Source organism: Fopius arisanus, unplaced genomic scaffold (assembly GCF_000806365.1).
Source record: "Fopius arisanus strain USDA-PBARC FA_bdor unplaced genomic scaffold, ASM80636v1 scaffold00016, whole genome shotgun sequence".
NCBI lineage: Eukaryota > Metazoa > Arthropoda > Insecta > Hymenoptera > Braconidae > Fopius > Fopius arisanus.
This window is the reverse complement of record NW_011887755.1, coordinates 313,980-331,992: the sequence shown is the minus strand read 5'-3', so window position 1 is coordinate 331,992 and position 18,013 is coordinate 313,980. Positions and strand designations below refer to the sequence as shown.

Here is an 18,013-nt window from a genome sequence, read left to right as displayed (position 1 = left end):
ATGATTTAATGTATTACGGTTGTGGGAATAATAAAAGTGCTTTTTATTTGTCGCGTTACAGATTCCCGGAAGGTTTGTAACACAGAGGATGAGCCATGCCTTCGAGCCCACAAAAGTATGTGAAATTGATAATAATAATCTAGGAGTACTCATCATGAAATGCTGGAAGATTTTGTTTTCTCGTTGCAGGTGCCTGGTGGTCTGTTTTACCACACACTCCCGATGCTGAGGAATCCTCGAGTTACGATAAGGCGATTGGCGATGGAAATGAGTTTCTGAAGTGTACAAATTGTTATCCCGCGTGTACAGACACTCACTATTATCTGCAAATGCAAGCAACTCCACTCGAGCGCGGAAATCGATATCATACTGAATTATTGTAATAATCGGTACTCCGGTTTTTCTCTCTGATGTACTAACGCATTTTTTTCTCCAGACCTCATTCCCAAACGAGAGATCAAAGCATTTTGCATATTTATTTCAAAAAATTTGGAAGTGTCCGACTGAAACAGGATATGGGTTACTACTGGTATGAGCTGATTAGTAAGTTAATTACTCCAGCATTTCATTGAAATAATTATTAAAACATCCAATTCGAATTGGGGAAATTAAATTCGGAGAATTCGTCTACAGTCACCTACCCCCACCACGCGCCTATATTCTTCAATCAAATTCACTACTAAATAGATGCAAATGTTAATTAACTCTCACAAAGAAAATTGACACCTACCTGTCACGGTGAAGAGTGACAGAATTTTTTAATGGCAAATATTTTTTCAGAATTCAATTCCTCACCGAACAAACCAAAGAATTATTTACATCTTGAAACCCGGGGATAGTAGAATGGGTAAACCGAAAGATTCGCGAAAAACAGAAATTGATGAGAGATGCCACTATAACGCGATTTGACTGTATAACGTATAACCATTACTCACGACTTTGATGGACATTTTATTATCTTCATCGATCTGTATTGACATTTATTATGATAGCTGGTTTGTAGGTTTGCTATCGAATACTCTCGTGCATTGTGGTCTCTACCGGGAATATCCGTGATTTTATGATAGTGAAACCGAGTGAGTTGAACGATGACAATTTCCGTAATTCGAGATAGTCGAGAATACTGCAGAATAACATGTGACTGCATTAACTTGTAGTAATCTGATTAGCGATGATTCAAACTGCCCATATAATTATAGCAACAATATGTATTCATTGTGGCCTTAATGTTACTATTGTTCATGGGTCTTTTCAATTGGCTAATGAATAATTAATTAATTAATTAATGTGGATCTTGTCTTTTAGGCGATATTGGCGGAACGTGTGGGGTTTTCGTCGGTTTCAGTCTTCTCAGTATTATTGAATTCCTGTACTTCATCTTGAGATGCGTCTTGGTCCCCCGGAGTCAGGGCGAGAGATTGAAGACACCGAAATCAAAAGATCAATTGAGAAGTAATGTTATGACTGTTGACGGTGGACTCTATTGGAATGAAATAATGAACCATCCTGAGATCTATTTCGCGGGGCGAAAGTCCCGAAAGCGAATAGGAAGATATTAAAATTTATTGAATCTTAAAATGTGGAGTTGTTTTTGGTTTACAATAATTTCCAATGGAATTCCCTCGATTGATTTAATTCGCCTGATGTGTGTAAAGTAGATAATTAATGGGATCATTAACGTATTTATTAGTGCGAACAGCAAACAACTTGAAAGTCCATTGATCGGAGTATCTCCGAAATACTTTCCACGTCAGCTGAATTTCAAACTGTTTAGGTCTAGCCTTCGCCCTCGGTCTCGGTATCTCTTCGGGGTTTGCGCACGAAACAACTTTGAATAGTAATCCTCGGCAGACTAAGGTTCAAAGTTTATACTTTGGATGAGCCTTGGGAGAGACCCAGCGCTGGAAGAACATGAAAGCATGGATTTACAGCTGGGATACTTGTCAAAATTTCAACGGCAGAACTTTCTAGTCAACTTGATCTCCTCTGGCTATCGTAACACTAATTTATAAATTCTCTTTAGCAGTTGAAAGATTTTCAACTGGTATCTTTATATCCACACAATAGTGAATGAAGAATGGATATGGAGAAAATGTAGAGTGTGAGTGTTACGTCTCGGCGGCAGGGCAGCTAGGTTTTCAAGAGATTTTCTTGGAAAACTTTGGTAAAATGAGGAGGATCGTGAGGCAACAGCAGACATGTCTGTGGTAGAAGCTTGCTATGTTGCCCCCGAGGAGACAAGTCGCTGTGGAAAGTCCGAGAGCGTTTGTCAGCGGCGCCTGAAAAAGCTTCTTGCTTTTCTCTCTAGCTATCTCGGTACTATACCCTCCCATTCTGTGCCACTCTATTCTCTTCATATCCTCATTCTTGACGAAAAACCAGAATATCAAGTGACACAGACTGGCCGACAAACTTTGGCCAAAAGTTTTACCAACAAGTCAAGTGTTTGTTCCACCACATTCATACTTTTCATTTGTTAGGAAAAAGAAAAGACCAGGGACATGTCAAAGGTCAAAGTCTATTTGAGGTACTTATATTCGAATCAGTTTATTCATCAGTATACAATTCAATTGCCTGTACAGTAGTTCAATAACACTTGTTCATTCTCGCATTCCAACAGTAATCATACATGTAACATTCCATCATCACATGCATTGCAATGATATAATTATATCGTTCAAAGCGATATTATAAACTTTCCCATTACAATAAATTCCTGGATGTATTTTCTTTTACATATAAACAACTATACAATGACATTATAAGTTGAAATATTCATAATAATAACGTATGCTCTCAGTTGGAGATTATGTTTTCACATAGTCGAGTGGAATGAAAAAATTTGATTGAATCTCATCGAGAATTAGAGTGGACTTGATGAAATGATTTCGTGAGATTGATGAGGGCCCATTTCTGTCGATGGAAGATAAAAAAAAAAAGATGGAAAGAAAGCGGGAATAGAAGTGAAGAAGTATGGGGTTGTCTTTTTCTCCCGCACACATGCCAAACGGAAAAGATGGAAAGAACATCACAAGCGATGGGGGAAGCATTTTCAAAGGCTTGGGGGAAAAGGATGAAAAAAAAGAGTACGCTGGAATCGCAATTTACGGAAGTAGAAGAACCGGGGATATCCGGACAAACGTGGACGAGTGATCGAGTGTGAGACACATGGTTTGTCGAGCGTATATTTGTAGCAGTAGATTGGACGTTATAAGCAGGGGCACAGTGTGTGGTAGTAGAGTATGTACGAAAAGACGGATTCTCCACGTTTTGCGTCCATGGAATTTTCGTTCGAATGCTTCAAGCAGTTTTTCCAACAGAAAATAAACGAATGCCGTAAATTACTCCTTTGCTGCTCACTGCAATCGATTTGACGATACAGAATTTTTCAATTGAATTTTTTTTTTTTTCATCCGCCAGTTGAAGTAGAACGACCTGTTGTAGAAAAAGAGAGAAAAAAAAATGGAAAAATCATTCCTGGGATGCAGTTGAATTACGAGTGTAATTGATGGATTATGATTGAGCTTTATTCCTATGAATTATATCCTCGGAGGATTTAATCGCAGAAAGTAATCGAGTTTAATTGGAAAGTACCGGACAGCTGGGGATTACACTTGAATTTAGAATAAGGAGAAATGTGATATGAGTATTTACAATTGATGGTTATCGGTTTATAAAATACCAATGAATTGACGTAATTTTATCTGACGATGGGTGAACGGGCGTTGGAAAATTCATGATTTTAATTTGATTAATGATTCACCTAGCGTTCAACACGAGGTCAAGTATTTTTTCTATTCAGATTAAGTGGTTCTCTCAGATTATCTTATAATTGTGAAGACAGATCTTGTTAATCAGGAATCATTGTGAAGACAGGGTCTGATGGCAATTGTATTAACAATGTATTCACTGAATAACGATCGAAGTTGTTGCATAGCATCTGAAAAAATTAATGATACAATCAACGCGGTGGATGTAACAGTTGGTACTTCTCGCCCCTAGAAAATTCACTCTCGTTTCGGTATTTTCAGTATGTAAATTGATTCTGACTGGTCAACGTCATTAAAATAGTAGTTAACACATTTACAAGAACAAAAGTTGAGAGCTCTCTAATTTGTGCCCATCAACTGTACAATTTAAATGACGAAAATTTTTCTTGGAAAACATTAAAAGCAGATCGTAACAGAATTTTCCCCCCTCACCGGGTGGTCCCGAATTGTAACAAAGTCAGTAGCAATGTACTCTCCTCTGGTATTTCCGTGTAATTCAAATAACTATGTGAATATCCACTTATCTTAGGGAAATAACAATAAGGAACAATGACATATTTACATATAAAAATATAATCTTGTTACGACTGATACTTATTGATAGATAAAATCGACGCAATATGTATGAATTCACTCAGCTCTTGTTTCTCATGTTTTATTTATTGTTGAGCCCTGACGCCCTTCTGTCTCTGATACGTTACCCTCGTGCAAACAAAATCCGACAATATTTTTGCCAACGCAGAGTTAATTCTCATTCATCGAATATACAATGGGAAATTGGAAAATGGAATACACAAGAGGCCATTGAGTTATTCCCCTGGAATATGAACTAATAATATGAATGTGAGGACTTTGAAGACTGTCAAGACTCATCAGTGAGAAAGGACTATGTGGTTAGCGTTAATCGTGAGAAGGTGGTTGGCAACGGGCTCTTCATGAATGCCAATCGACCAGTAACTCTGGACCATTAGCGTTACGTTACCATTGCTCTAATTAGGTCGAGCCGATTTTGCGCATCAAGATGAGGTGGGTTATATTCACTGGTACAAGACCACAACCCCAGAATGCCCTTTGCGTGTCTCATCCCGGGCCTTTTCACTCCATTCGCATTTTCCATTCAACCACTAACAATCCACCTTCATTACCAATCGCACCAGCATTTTTCTATTATTTTTTTTTATAATTCAAACCGGAAATAATCGTTGATTATTCCGTACTTACTAATCAGTCAATATATATTCATTAATTCAATTACCTATCTAAATTAGGAGGGGGTAATAATAATAAGCATTTGTTTCTCGTGTGAGAAAATTGTCAATATGGAGAGAGATAAATAAATAATATGAAGGAAAACCAATGGAGTGATTCATGATGGCTGAAGAAAATTCAAAGGCGGAAACGACTAGCTTCCGCTCATGAAATATGCCCCATCCGCTCGGGGAAAAAGCATATTGGTTATAAATTTTCGTGCCAGCTCGGCACCAACGATCTGCTTGCGCTCTTCCGTTTCTTCTCGTATGCGCTGTCTCAAGTTACATTTATGTACATGTATATGAATTACAGGATTCGCTTTGCGCCATTTTTTCACCTTCGATGTCGATCCTTATCCACAGCATTCCCCTCGGTACCACCAGAAAGCCGAAATTCCAGTTCGTCATTCATGTTTCTGCAAAAAATAAAATGAAAATTCAATATAAAAAAAAAATCCATTGCCTCACCGATTAAATCCACAAGTTCACTGACCCACCGGAGAATGCCCATTCGTCCCAAAAATTCAAATTGAATTAACCCAGAGGTATCCACGAACGTGCGGATAGAAAGTAATACCGAGCTTGTTTGCAAAAGCAAAACAAACAACTTGCAAACTGAGAAAAAACGAGAAAAGCAAGTGAAACTGTTGCATCGGTGAACCCCGAAAAAAAAAAGCCGGGGATATTGTATCCACGAGTAAAAACCGAACAAAAAAAAAACGATTACAATGGAAGATTGAAAGGATATGAATGGCGAGGGATAAACAATGAGAAGAGATACAGAACATGGTGCGAGGGCATTCAATTAATTCAAAGGAAGAATGCTGTTATATCTGGATGCGTCTAGGTGCGTTATCACATCGAAGCCCCTCGGGTCAATAATTATTTACAACGTGTAACTGTCAGTGTTAAAAAAAATGCGGATAAAGGTGTAGGTGAAAGGAGAAACGGAAGAGGGTAACAACGAAGGGATGAAGGGTGGTTGAGCACGCGGTCGGAAGGGGAATCTCATCAACTAGAACGCGGATCATGGATTTGGTCCGCGGAAACAAATGGAAACAACGTGGTAGCGCTTGGTTTTCCGTTGAACTATTGGCATTGCCTTTCCTGTTTGTTATCGTTTTCACGTGGTGCCCGTTATATATACTGATTCCCAGGATTTTAAGTGGGGGCGGCACAGAGAAGTGACAAAAAAAAATAATAAAAAAAGAGGTCATGGCGAGGATGCGGCAAAATGGGATGCGAGATATAGGAAGTAGAAAGCGACTGGGAAACGAAATGAAAATAAATATGCATTGCCGCATCGTAAAAATACAAAAGCCAATGTGTATAGATTGGTATTGGTGGGCGAACGAGTGGTGGCATAATAGATATTTAAATTCTGTGGTTCGGAAAATATCATGAACAGCGAGGGGAGAGAGAGTGCCAGAGACTCATCGGTTATCGATATTATTTTATCCCCCTTGATACCGGAAATAGAGGCTCTGTCGGTGAACCCTCGATGCACACTCAATCCTACATGTTCCAGTGTATGCCTTCTAGCCTTCTCGGATATGATGTTTATGGGGGTATTGTGTTCACTGGGTCTCATCCATTTTGGTTATTAAAATCACGACGGGGATATTCATTCGATGGCTATTGCGTGATTTTGACCGGTGAGATTGAAGGATTTTAATCCGGACTTTTCAATTAAATGACTTTCGATTCAATAAGTTGAGGAAGAATTTGAAAAAGAGAGGAAAAAACCCACCGACGCCTTCAACCATCATTTTAATCACTTGAACTGCATCCGGATTTCTGTGGGATGCAGCCACGTCTATCCGTCGATCTCTCGAAGGGGAAGGGGTTGGAGTCTCGTCCGAAGATTCACTGGCATTGATAATTTTTCAATTTTCACGTAATCCGATTGAATCCTTTATTCCAGTTACAGTGGCACATCGAATCCATCTTTTTTTTTCTTCTTTCGTACTTGATCTATACGAGAGTACGCGTTGAATACAGGGGGCAATATTCAGTTGGAAAATTCACAGACTCCTGTTATAACAGTGAATTTTTTGGATTGACAATATTTTTATCGATTTTGGGGATTTCCATTGTAATTCAACGACTTTTCCTGCTGAGTTGGGAATTAATGGCTTTTTTTAAATCCACAAAGCCATTTGATATTTGATATATACAATGAGGATAAAAAGGGGGCGGAAAAAAAGGGGCATGGGTGAGTGCGTTGAGGGTAACGTGCAATTCGTGGTTGCGGTTGGGTGGCGGAGTTTGGGACAGAAGTAGATATACAGATACCAGTGGTTTTCCATACCGGATTCGATTCATATATAGGGGAAACTCCAATACATTCGATTCGGTGATTCACGTGAACCGTTCATGAGCTCCACAATCTACAACGGTACGTGAAAAAAAAGGGACCTCCCCAGGCTGTACTTCCGGGAGTCAAATTATTCTTTCAGTTTCGCTTTTGTTTTGCCTGAAACATTTTTTTTTTCCAAACTCAATTTTTACATCTATTTTGTTGACGTTGGCACAAACATGTTCACCGAATTTGTTTGTGAATGCATAGAGGCCCATATCGATAACAAACCAACGTTAAACCTACCGTTAAACCTGTCATTGTTTTCAGTGAGAAGAAGTGATAAATTGTAAAAAAAAAAATGATAACTTTTTGCGTGGATCGGATTTTTGCAAATGGATGGTTCGCTGATTTTGTTGAATTCAGGTTTTCAATGTGTAAACATGTCTCGTTCATGTATCGGTGTGCATTCTCTATAATATTGCAATTTTGGAGAAGTAAACTCCATTTTACGATGAACACCGACAAATTTAATCAGTTTATTTCAATTGTAAATGTTTGATATTGGTTAATTGAACTGAAATAATCCCCCAATGCAGTCCCGGCTTTTTTATTTTCCGATATTTTACCGAAATAGTGAATATTGCATCTAACTAATTTTATGATTGCAGTCAGTCGGGTTGGGGGATTGAAAAAAAAAATTTGCATGTCATTTTTAATTCATAAATTCGTTAAACAGGATGAAATGTTTTTTTCATTTCCACACTGCTGGTTTATTTGGAAAGGGAAGAAAGAGGTAATGGTGGCAATGGTGGCAATGGCGGTGCATGCGGATATAATGAAATAATGAAAAACTGCTCGCAAAAACAATAGGTTTAATCAATACCAGGGGCGTTATGTAGCGTTATTGAACGGCGATTCATTGGCATGTTTTGTGAGCCTCTGGAAAGCCCGAGTATCTCTCTGTGTACGTGTGCTTTGTCGAGAAACATAACAGTTTTTGAGAATATATTTGGATGCCTTCCAAATTACGTAAAGCGCGTTCGATTCTCTCGTTTAGTCCGGGGGTTCGATAGTTTTCGCAAACCACAGCATTTACGTATTCCTTCAGCTTCCCATTCTCATTGGCATCGACCAAACACCAGGCACGTCATTATTATTGGCTATTAGTTCCACTCATAATATTCGTGAACATTCAAGGATCACAAAGACAAAGTGGTAAAATTATTCATGCATTAATAATTCATGTTGGAAAAGCAATATTTTCCTCGTCAATAAAGACTCTGAATATAATATCAGATCAAACTAGATCAATCGAAATTCCCAAAGTATATAATATTCTGCGACGTTTAAATATGGAATGAATTTTTTTGGGTACACGAATGAACAGCTTCACAGAATATAATTCATTCCAGTGTAATCATCATGCGAAATTTTATTTCCATTCAGTTTTTTCGTTACTCCGGATAATAATCCTTCACTCAAATGTGTATTCATTGGAATTATTGTGGCTCAATTGCCCACGATGTGTTTTCAATTTTATGGAACAATAATGGAAACCATTCAACGTAAACATTTTCGTTTAATAGTAAAACGATTTCACCTGAAAATCGAATAGATTTCTTGATAAAAATACACGAGGCAAAGGTGTTGAAAAAATTGATTGTCAATTGAGCTCTTTTTTATATCCATGTCGACAGTTTCACAGCAGTAATTCTCGATATTTTCCGACAAGCTGGGAATCAGTCCAGAAATAAATGGTTGAAAAACGGAAAAAATGAAAAAAAAAATGCTCACTATAGAGATAATAAAAAATATAAAAAAATTATAACAATGAGAGAAAAAATGGAGTTTCATTTTTCCACCCATGATGACATGTCCTCAGCACTCGTTAGTGCATGGAAATTCTGCACGAGTGCACCGATGACAAGTGCTTCATTCATTACCAAGTGGTGCAATTGAAAAAAAAAAAACAGTCTATTAGTAGACTACGATATTTTTTTTCCACATCCCCAAGCACACTTCTCTATCAGAGATATTGATTTCCTGATTGGGGACCCGTAGCGTCAATTATTCGATTCCAAAAGCTCACGTGTTCCTCTGTCTCTATAAAAGTGGGAGGTACGTTGAGAAAAAAAAAATATAAAGCATAAAATAATTGAATGTCGCTCGTACCTCCACTTTTATTGCAGCGTAAAGTGCCACGCCTCCATCTAGTCCGCTCCAGGGGTGAAATTGGTGGATAACTTATATCAAGAGCTGAGGAAAAAACAACCAGATGAAGAAAACGAGGTGAGAAAGATGAAGAAATATACTGGAGAGACCGAAATATATAGAGTGGTGAAAGAACAAGTGTGTGGTACCGTCGCAGTGACGGCTGCTGGCATTCCAGTTGATTTCCCACGTCGTGAATCAGCGGCTGAAGGTGTCCGGATAATGGTGGTATGAGAGCAGAATGGAGTTGAGAATTAATCCGTCGGGAGAGAAAAGGTGGCGAGAGGGAGAACGATAATAAGGCAAAGAGATATGAGGAAAGAATTGTAGAAATCTTGAAAATCTCGTCAATTCTTCATCTACTCTACGATAGGATTTCCTGCCGAGGCTTATTTAAAATTCCCATACTCAAGTTGTCTGGGAGTTTGAGAAAATCCTCGGCTCACGCTCCACAAAATTCTCGTGTTCCGATCACGTTTTTTACGATTCGTCCCTCTTTCCCCCTTTTTCATCCTGCCAGCTCGACTCTTTATCGGTTGCTTCAGTAACCCACATTTTTCCCTCCTTTTCCCAGTGATTTCGTGTTTTCTCTTTTTATTTTTATTCTCTTTTTCAACATTCCACTCGTTGTCATTGGATGAAGAGGAGATTTCGTTATCGAATCCCCGCAGTGGGCACGCATTCCACCATGACACACATCTATCAGCTTTTAGCGTGCTATTACGGGCTTTTAGGCGTATAGAGTTTGACGAGCCAGAAAATCGACTATACGAACGAGTTTAACGCGTGTCAGATGTCCACATGAGCGTTGATCTCTCGACATTCATTGAAATGTCAGGTAACACGTGAGATTGGGCGTGATGTGGTACAACACATAGCAGATGCATAAGAAAGCTGGATTTCCCAAGGTAGTGGTCATAATAAAATATTACCGATTGAATTTGAGAAGGTAATTTGAATAGAGGTGTACAGAGGGGTTGAGTGAAGCTAGAGGCTGTACCGTCGATTTTGTCGGATGAGCAATGAACGGATACGCCGTCACAGAGTGTGATCACCATGGAGAGAGGATCGTAGAGCATTCTCGACGTGCACGTTGTGATCTATGACATTTGATAATGAAAGCTCGGCAATGGTCTGGCTAGGTCGTAGCACAACCGAATGATACCAGCCAAACTGCCAACTGACGTTCGCCCCTCGTTCGAGGGATCTATATAAACTATAGTTTCCGTGAGCGTTGTCATACGTTACAAGGGTACACGGGAGGGGGGGGGCACAGGTGGATGGGATGGGACAAGGTTTTGGTGGTATAAATTATCTTTGGAAATAGACTGTGACCGGGATCTCGGTGATAAGCACCCACCGGATTTAGCTCTCTGTCATTCTGTGTTTTGTCAGAGGCATAAAGAAGTGGGACGGTCTTGTCGAGTGTGTGATAACACATGTGTCGATGAAAGTGATGCTCTAGTATCTGTAGTCCATCGCCCATTGCCCGTTGCCCATCGTCCATTGCCCGTTGCTCGTTGCTCGTTCCACGTTGCCCGTTCCCTTGACAATACCAGAGACCCGCATGTCTCTTCAATACATTTCATAAATTTTTTATGTGGCAAGATTTGTGTTTTTCAACAACAGCCATCTACGGAGCTCAACGAAATGTCATTGGGCGAATTAATTGGCACGTGCGGGATATTACGGAGGTGAAAAAGTCGGTGGAAGTTAACGGGATTATCGAGGGATACGGGCAATGCCGTGCGGTTGAGGTTTTTACACCCATAACTTGCCATTATCTCCATATTTTCTTTTCTCTATATTTTTTTTTTCTTTCTCAGACGACTTTTTTCTTTTACAACAAACGTTTCGCGTTAACCCGGAAACTTTATGCAAGCTTCTTATAAGTCGATGAGCACCAGAGTGCTCGTCTCCAAACTCATCCGAAACTGAGATTAGAAGATCAAATGAAAAAGACAAAAAAGATATTCTTGCTGGTAACTCTGTGGAGTTATGTCCCCTCGAAATTATCACAACAATTTGAAATGGTCTTTTAAACGTATATGTTATTACCAGAAAATACTCACCTTAGCATTGTCATCTGAAAAATCCGTAACTCACAGTTAAGTGAATTAACCAGAGATTGAGTACAGCACTGGAAACACCGCTGCCATGATGTACAGCAGCCGGAAGTTCTCCTGAGGAAGAAAAAGAATTGATAAATTACGGAATTGTCACACCATCCAGGTTTGATGTAGCATGAATTTTATCCGTTATTTGGCAGTACATGGCAGTGATATTTTCAAGTGGTCGTATCTCTTTGTCCGATCAATTTAGCAAATTGATCACGTCGTGGAAAATATCCGGACAAGGGAATGGTGATACACCAGTGTCGAACAATAGTGGAAGGGGATTGCCATTGGTTCCGCCGGAAACTTTTGCCAGGGCGACACTTGGCTCCTTCTTCCTCCATCTTTCCTTTTTGGTTTTGCCGTAGAGTGAGAGAATTGGGATGCATATATTTGAATCAGTACAAACTTGTGACAGATAAAGAAAACAAAAATGAAAATGAGAAAAGTACAGTTTGTGTACTTGTCGTTATTTATCGTTTCATGTTTTTTCACTCGACTGCACTCCAAAAGGAATGCCCGCAGTATTATCATTCTTCTGTTTATATCCACTTTTTCAACGTTGACAATGACATTTTCCGTTTTCTATCGTCCTCTAGAATAACAGTATTTGAGAACAATTTGTGCATTATCGAATGACAGATTGAAATAATTCACACTGAATAGTCACAAGTATTTGAAAATCAACGTTTTTTTTCTAGCGCAGCTATTCGTATTGCTGAGAAGAATCCAATAATTATGTCGACAGTGAAGATGGAGTGGAATGCCTCAATCTGGTGTGATTCACTCAAGGTTCTATTTTTATTTTGAGGCAATGAAAAATATCAGGATTCCACAATCCCTAGACCCACTATCCATCCTCTTCACCGTCATATCGTACCTTCCTCCGGCCCCTTGCCATGGCTTTAGCCTGTGCTTCTTCTAATCCAGACATTCGTTTCACGTTCCCGTCGGCTTTCCACGCTTGGCTCCAGAGCATACCGTGGGGAAAGCATTTTTCAATGAAATACCACCCCAAGAAAACCTGTTCACTTATACTCCACCTTTTTCCCCTATAATTCTTTTTCCACAGATTTTTACTTTTTTTTCTCATTCACTCCGAGGTTACCACTTGCCCGCCAGAGCCGATTTGAAGGACGTGCCAGTGTGAAATCGAGCCGATCTTTTGCACTTCATCGCATTTGATTTATATCCCTTGGGCTTCAAATCCCTTTACTCAATATTTTTATCTCTCATTGAATTCTCGTAATTTTACACCGCGAGTTCAATTTTCCTACTAAAATTTCAGTAGTTTAGAGAATAACTTAACTTAATCAACCGACTAAACGACCAGTCCACATTCCAAGAGGGTTACACAAATATATATATTTAGTTATAAAGAGTGTAAAAAAATATGACATCGTTGGAGCCGCTGAGAACGTGAGAAATCTCTGAAGCCTCGGCATTGACCCTGTCGTTTTGTTTTCGTTACATTCCCGTAATCCGTAAAGTGAATGAATACTCTTTTTTAGGATACAATTTCCCATGGGTAAGTCAAGAAACGTGCCCCTTAATTCACGCTGGAGGATATACTGGCTGGAAGGGCCAGTTAACCCGACCTAGACTAGAGAAGGTAGGAAAAGTTAGAGTAGTTGGTACGTTGACACAAGAAACGTGATCCTATAATTTCTCATTCTGGGGGCTGTTCGTAGTGGTACTAGAATCCTTTTTCCTTTCTCTCATCCAACACGAGTACTAGTCGGAATAGTAACGTAGGGCCGAGAGGTAGAGCATGAAGATAGAAAGGACACGGTTTAACGGTAGACGAACCAATTAGAATACTGGCTCCCAATTTTCTCACAGAAGTAAGCTATCTTATAGAATGGTGGAATGAAAGTTGAGTAACAAAATGGTGAAATCGTTAGAGTAATCTCCCCCGAAATTCGGAATTCTTTCTCATATTTCACATCTGCGTCGGGAAGACTTTCCCTTAGGATTTTCTTTTACTCCACTCCGCTCCTTCTACTTTTTACTCATGTCAATCTATTTATCTCTTTCACTCTCCCTCCTTTTTTTTCTGCAAACCAACAACTCGGCTGATTTTATTCCAGCCACTCTCCAACTTATCTCTCCGGTCTTCTCCTTATACCCAGAAGCAGATCGAATTACGAAGATTTTACTTCTTTCGTAATTGCAACGCTGAGAAGAGAGCGTTGAATGGGCATCCCTTTCCAGATGCTGCAGATATGCAGATTCAGTTATAGATATGTTGTGCTTTTCTGCATGCACCGAAGCCCCCGGTAGTTTTCCAAATTTCAATGAAATTTAATTGGACAACGCACTTATTCTTCCCACGAGAGAGTACTCACGTCTGAAATTTGTACAGAGGAAATGTTTTTCAAAAGAATCCACTCCAGGTTACCACTACCAATTTACTTCAAGCAGAAAAAAAAAATCAGTAAATAAAGACATGAATGGGACACGCGTGCATCAATAGTTTGACTTTGCTGACAGCCGCTCGTTCCCTCGTATTAGCTCCTTGCGACACAACAACATTGCAGATGATAAGTTGACATGAACTGTCTGAGTTATGCCATGAGGCATCTCAGCAGAGCTGTCATCAGCTGCACGTGGTGCGTCCTATGCAATGAAGAAGATAGAAAGAGACTTTTCGTTGGATAGAGACTGTTGTTCGATATTAAAACTTTGAGTAGCAAACTTGAGGTAGTAATGCATCAAATTTTGATGGATGTCAAGGGTATCTTTGTGGTATCATATATCGGATTCAATGGTTTGTCTCACTGTAATCGTACCTCATCGTATACACATGGCTCATCCAACCGGAAGATTACTGCGCTGGGTTTTGTTTGTGTACACGGAAGGTGTTTATACTAGTAGATCATTGTTTCCTTACCGTTCAAAACGTGAACAGCTATGGTGGTCTTGGCTCTTTCCGGTACGATGCAGCTGTAGTTGCCAGTATGTCTTGGTGATGCTTTCTCAACTACAAGTATACTTGATATCACTGGAATCTCCTTGTTGCCCACTAGTTCACTCGTTCTATTTTCGCTGAAAGCAATGTATTCTAAGCTTGATCAATTGTAAATTCACCTAGCAATTGAGAATATCAATTACTCAATTCGTGGAGAATGGTGATTTAAATGGAATACGAGGGAAGATATTGAAATAGATTTAATCGGATATTTTTTAAATAGACATTCCTAAACTGCCACGAATTTCCATATCTTGATTCCGTAAAAGCGTTTGGATTTTATAGGAAACTGCATATTCGATTTTTTTCGGGGATAAATTTTAAGATAGGATTACACCAGTCAAATCGAATGATTGTACGAGTGCTTGTAAAAGTATTTTAGGAAGAAGAAGAGAGTAATAAAAATGTAGATGTGTGTTATAAGAAAAAGGCAATTCACTTGAGACCAACCTGACGTCTGTAGTGAGAATTTCATCTCCCCTTGTCCATAGTAAAGATTCGTTGAGTCTCTCTAGTACATCTCTACCCTCACACCTTAGCCTGAGGGTACTACCCGCCTTTAGGTGTCTCTCCCCTGATATCATTCGCCCAGAATCGTCCGTTATATTCAGAGTGGGAGCTATGGGTATAAAGCAAGATTCATATAAATATGACGTGTGAAATTCTTATTATAGCTTCCAAAGAGGATTATGAATAAAAAATGGATGATAGATGAGTCTGATCATTAGATGATGGTGTAATTTTCATCATCAGCAATTCAATGCAAAGTGATGTTTCTCCATTATCCTGAATGATAAGTAAATTGAGTGAATACATAGATCTGTAGGTTTCAACCAATTTAATGCTTTCATCCTTCAGATCCTGTTAAATCGCCAGTAGCATCCACGATAAACTCGTTCGTTCGTGCGTGAAGGGGAAAAGAAAAAACGGTGAAATTGGTGGAATTTTTCTCTCCTCACCGTTGTTGGAATATCACGATTCGTCTGGTGTTGCTGGAGATGATTCTTCTCATTGGGAAACCACCATTAGGATTCAGCTCGACTTGCCAGCTGCTATTCTTGAGACGACCGCTATGCAAATTTCATGACATAGCGGTATGCTCTTATTCTTTGCTCTCCTGAGCTTTTGGTACATCTCTCAGCCTTTTTCTTTCTTTTCTGTATCTCTCTTTTACTCGCACCTCTTTCTTTCCGCTCTTTCTTTCCGGTTTTCGACTATGTACAAGAGACAATGTCACCGAGACTGAACAGTCCAGCGGCTGTTTTTACTTTACCTCCAGAGCGTTTCGCTTGGTTGAAAAAAAAAAAAAACAATGACAAAAAAGTCGATGGGAGTCTTGTTTTCTCTTCTTTGCTTCATTTTCCTTCTGCATGTTTTACCCTTTTTACACGTCCGGAGTTCATTCTGTTTTGGAAGCTCTTCTTTTTCTTTCATCCTACTTTTCTCCTTTAATACTCGAATTGCGTTCCTCATAAGGTATTTCCGCAGGTTATTCTCTTGGCGGTGGATTTCTTTCACCAGATGAATGAAAAGAGAGAGCAGTGACGGATGTGGATAATTAATGTTTGTGAGAAATGTGAGAAGGGTTTTTCGGTTAATCCTCAGAGTCTAACTGGATGTTCTTGTTTTCTGTATAGAGAGGTCTGAGAGATGAATGGTCTCGAGCAGATTGGACTTGTCGATCTGTCATGGCTTGTAATTGCCAACGCATATTCGATGCATCAAACCGTTATGTGGCAATCGATCAAGAACTTCACCACTCTAATCAACGGGGCTATTGCTCTTGGGAAAAATGACTAGTTAATTCTGAATCTTTCGTTCGTGACTTTGAGTTCTATCGATATCCAGATTATTTCTCACGGTAGAGGAAGAAAAAATCGGGGCAATCAGGCGGAATGTAATCACAGAAGAAGAAGAAAGAGGAGGAAAATAATTTCCATCACGTTGAGATCATAATTTCCGGGTTTCCCATATTCCAACGGCGTCTACTGCTGCTAACGCGGTAACCTTTCTGCTCTGGTTAAATTAATGATTTCCAATTTATCCGAGTACTCCACTATGACTCAAAAAGCTATCAAGCTTCAAAAGTATTCACATACAGGTATCGCTGTGGTTATAAAATTTTTTATTTACAAATTCCCTTGTGGCATGTTCTACCCAATGAAATGGAATGATTTGTTGCTAGCCAATTGTCTTTCATATTCCCGAACTCCGCCAGAATTATCAATAAAGTTATATCTGGGAATTTCGTCTATCTGTACAATTGAATTTTCTTCTTTAGTTGGAAGTATATTTAAGGTCTAGCCGACGGAGGAGCTTTCGAGACAAAAGAAAATTTGATAAAATCGGTAACTTCATATTGAATACAATACATTGGTTTTTCAAACTTTTTCATTTGTTACCTTGATTCACTGAAGAAAACTCGAGTCATCCGGGTAGAAAGTTCTTCTCTTCGTCACTTGGTCGTCATACACGCTGAAAGCATTTCATGTAGATACGAATTGTTGTACGAAGTCTCGTAGAAGCCGTCGATCCATCAACAAAACTTTCCACCATCTTCTACTTTTTTTTTTTGCAATCCTCCTAGGAGCTTTTCCCACTTATACGACCCATACTCGGATTTACCCTCAGCAACTAGCTCCCACACCATACAAACTAGATATATATAGTTACGTCTTAGCTATACACAGCAAGTTGTCGACTAACCCTGTTCAAACTTGGTTTTGGCAAGTTCTTCATTTCGATGAATTGGTTGTCTGTGGTGTGTTGCATCTCCTTCAAGATAATAATGCTCTTTGATCACAAGCCGTGCATTCTTCCTAGTGAATTCTTCGTCTTACCCACTTCCATCCATTCCCCCCCTCAAGATCTGCCTCGATTTCTCTTCTACTTCTATGATATTTAAACCCTTGAAAGACTCACCCTCCACAACTTCTTACTCTCAGCTGCAGGGTCGCAGTTGATCTGCGAAAAGCCAATCCTTCTATTTCTTCTGTCGTTTCCTTAACACTTTTTGTTCTCCTAGGATTCGGCTGAGAGTACGATGACCTCTTCTACGTGGTAGACGACAGCTGAATCGAAGTTAGCAAAGCCATCTGTGAATCCTCGAAAGATCAGCTGAACCAGCTAATATCCACTGGCCATTGGCTGACCATATGGCTGACTTGTTCACGTGAAACGCACGAGACTTTGTACTGCGTGATTGCCATTAATTAATTTACTCAGGTGCGAGTGGTATTCGAGCTTGAAGATCGTCCTGTCCTCAATCACAAGTAGTGGGGAGGGGCAAGGGTTTGCTTCAGCTATCCAAATACATATATACCACGTAAAATGTCTCCTCCACTTTTCCTCTTCAAGTTTTACCGCCTTTGGCTAGTGTTCTGTATACTCTCACT

The 18,013-nt window shown here is 39.5% G+C and overlaps 2 protein-coding genes across 2 annotated transcripts in view; one reads left to right on the top strand and one right to left on the bottom strand.

The window, feature by feature from the left end:
* LOC105263822 (uncharacterized) overlaps nucleotides 1-1,559 on the top strand; it is a 10,606-nt gene extending 9,047 nt beyond the window's left edge. The window contains exons 2-5 of the mRNA XM_011300288.1: nucleotides 62-115; nucleotides 190-379; nucleotides 437-543; nucleotides 1,306-1,559. Of these exons, the coding sequence (XP_011298590.1) occupies nucleotides 62-115; nucleotides 190-379; nucleotides 437-543; nucleotides 1,306-1,559 (605 nt within the window). The remainder of the gene's footprint in view (nucleotides 1-61; nucleotides 116-189; nucleotides 380-436; nucleotides 544-1,305) is intronic.
* A 999-nt stretch (nucleotides 1,560-2,558) lies between these two features.
* LOC105263680 (uncharacterized) overlaps nucleotides 2,559-18,013 on the bottom strand; it is a 62,230-nt gene continuing 46,775 nt past the window's right edge. The window contains exons 6-9 of the mRNA XM_011300040.1: nucleotides 15,069-15,237; nucleotides 14,541-14,695; nucleotides 11,606-11,716; nucleotides 2,559-5,436 (exon numbers count right to left, since the gene is read on the bottom strand). Of these exons, the coding sequence (XP_011298342.1) occupies nucleotides 11,616-11,716; nucleotides 14,541-14,695; nucleotides 15,069-15,237 (425 nt within the window). The 3' untranslated portion in view covers nucleotides 2,559-5,436; nucleotides 11,606-11,615. The remainder of the gene's footprint in view (nucleotides 5,437-11,605; nucleotides 11,717-14,540; nucleotides 14,696-15,068; nucleotides 15,238-18,013) is intronic.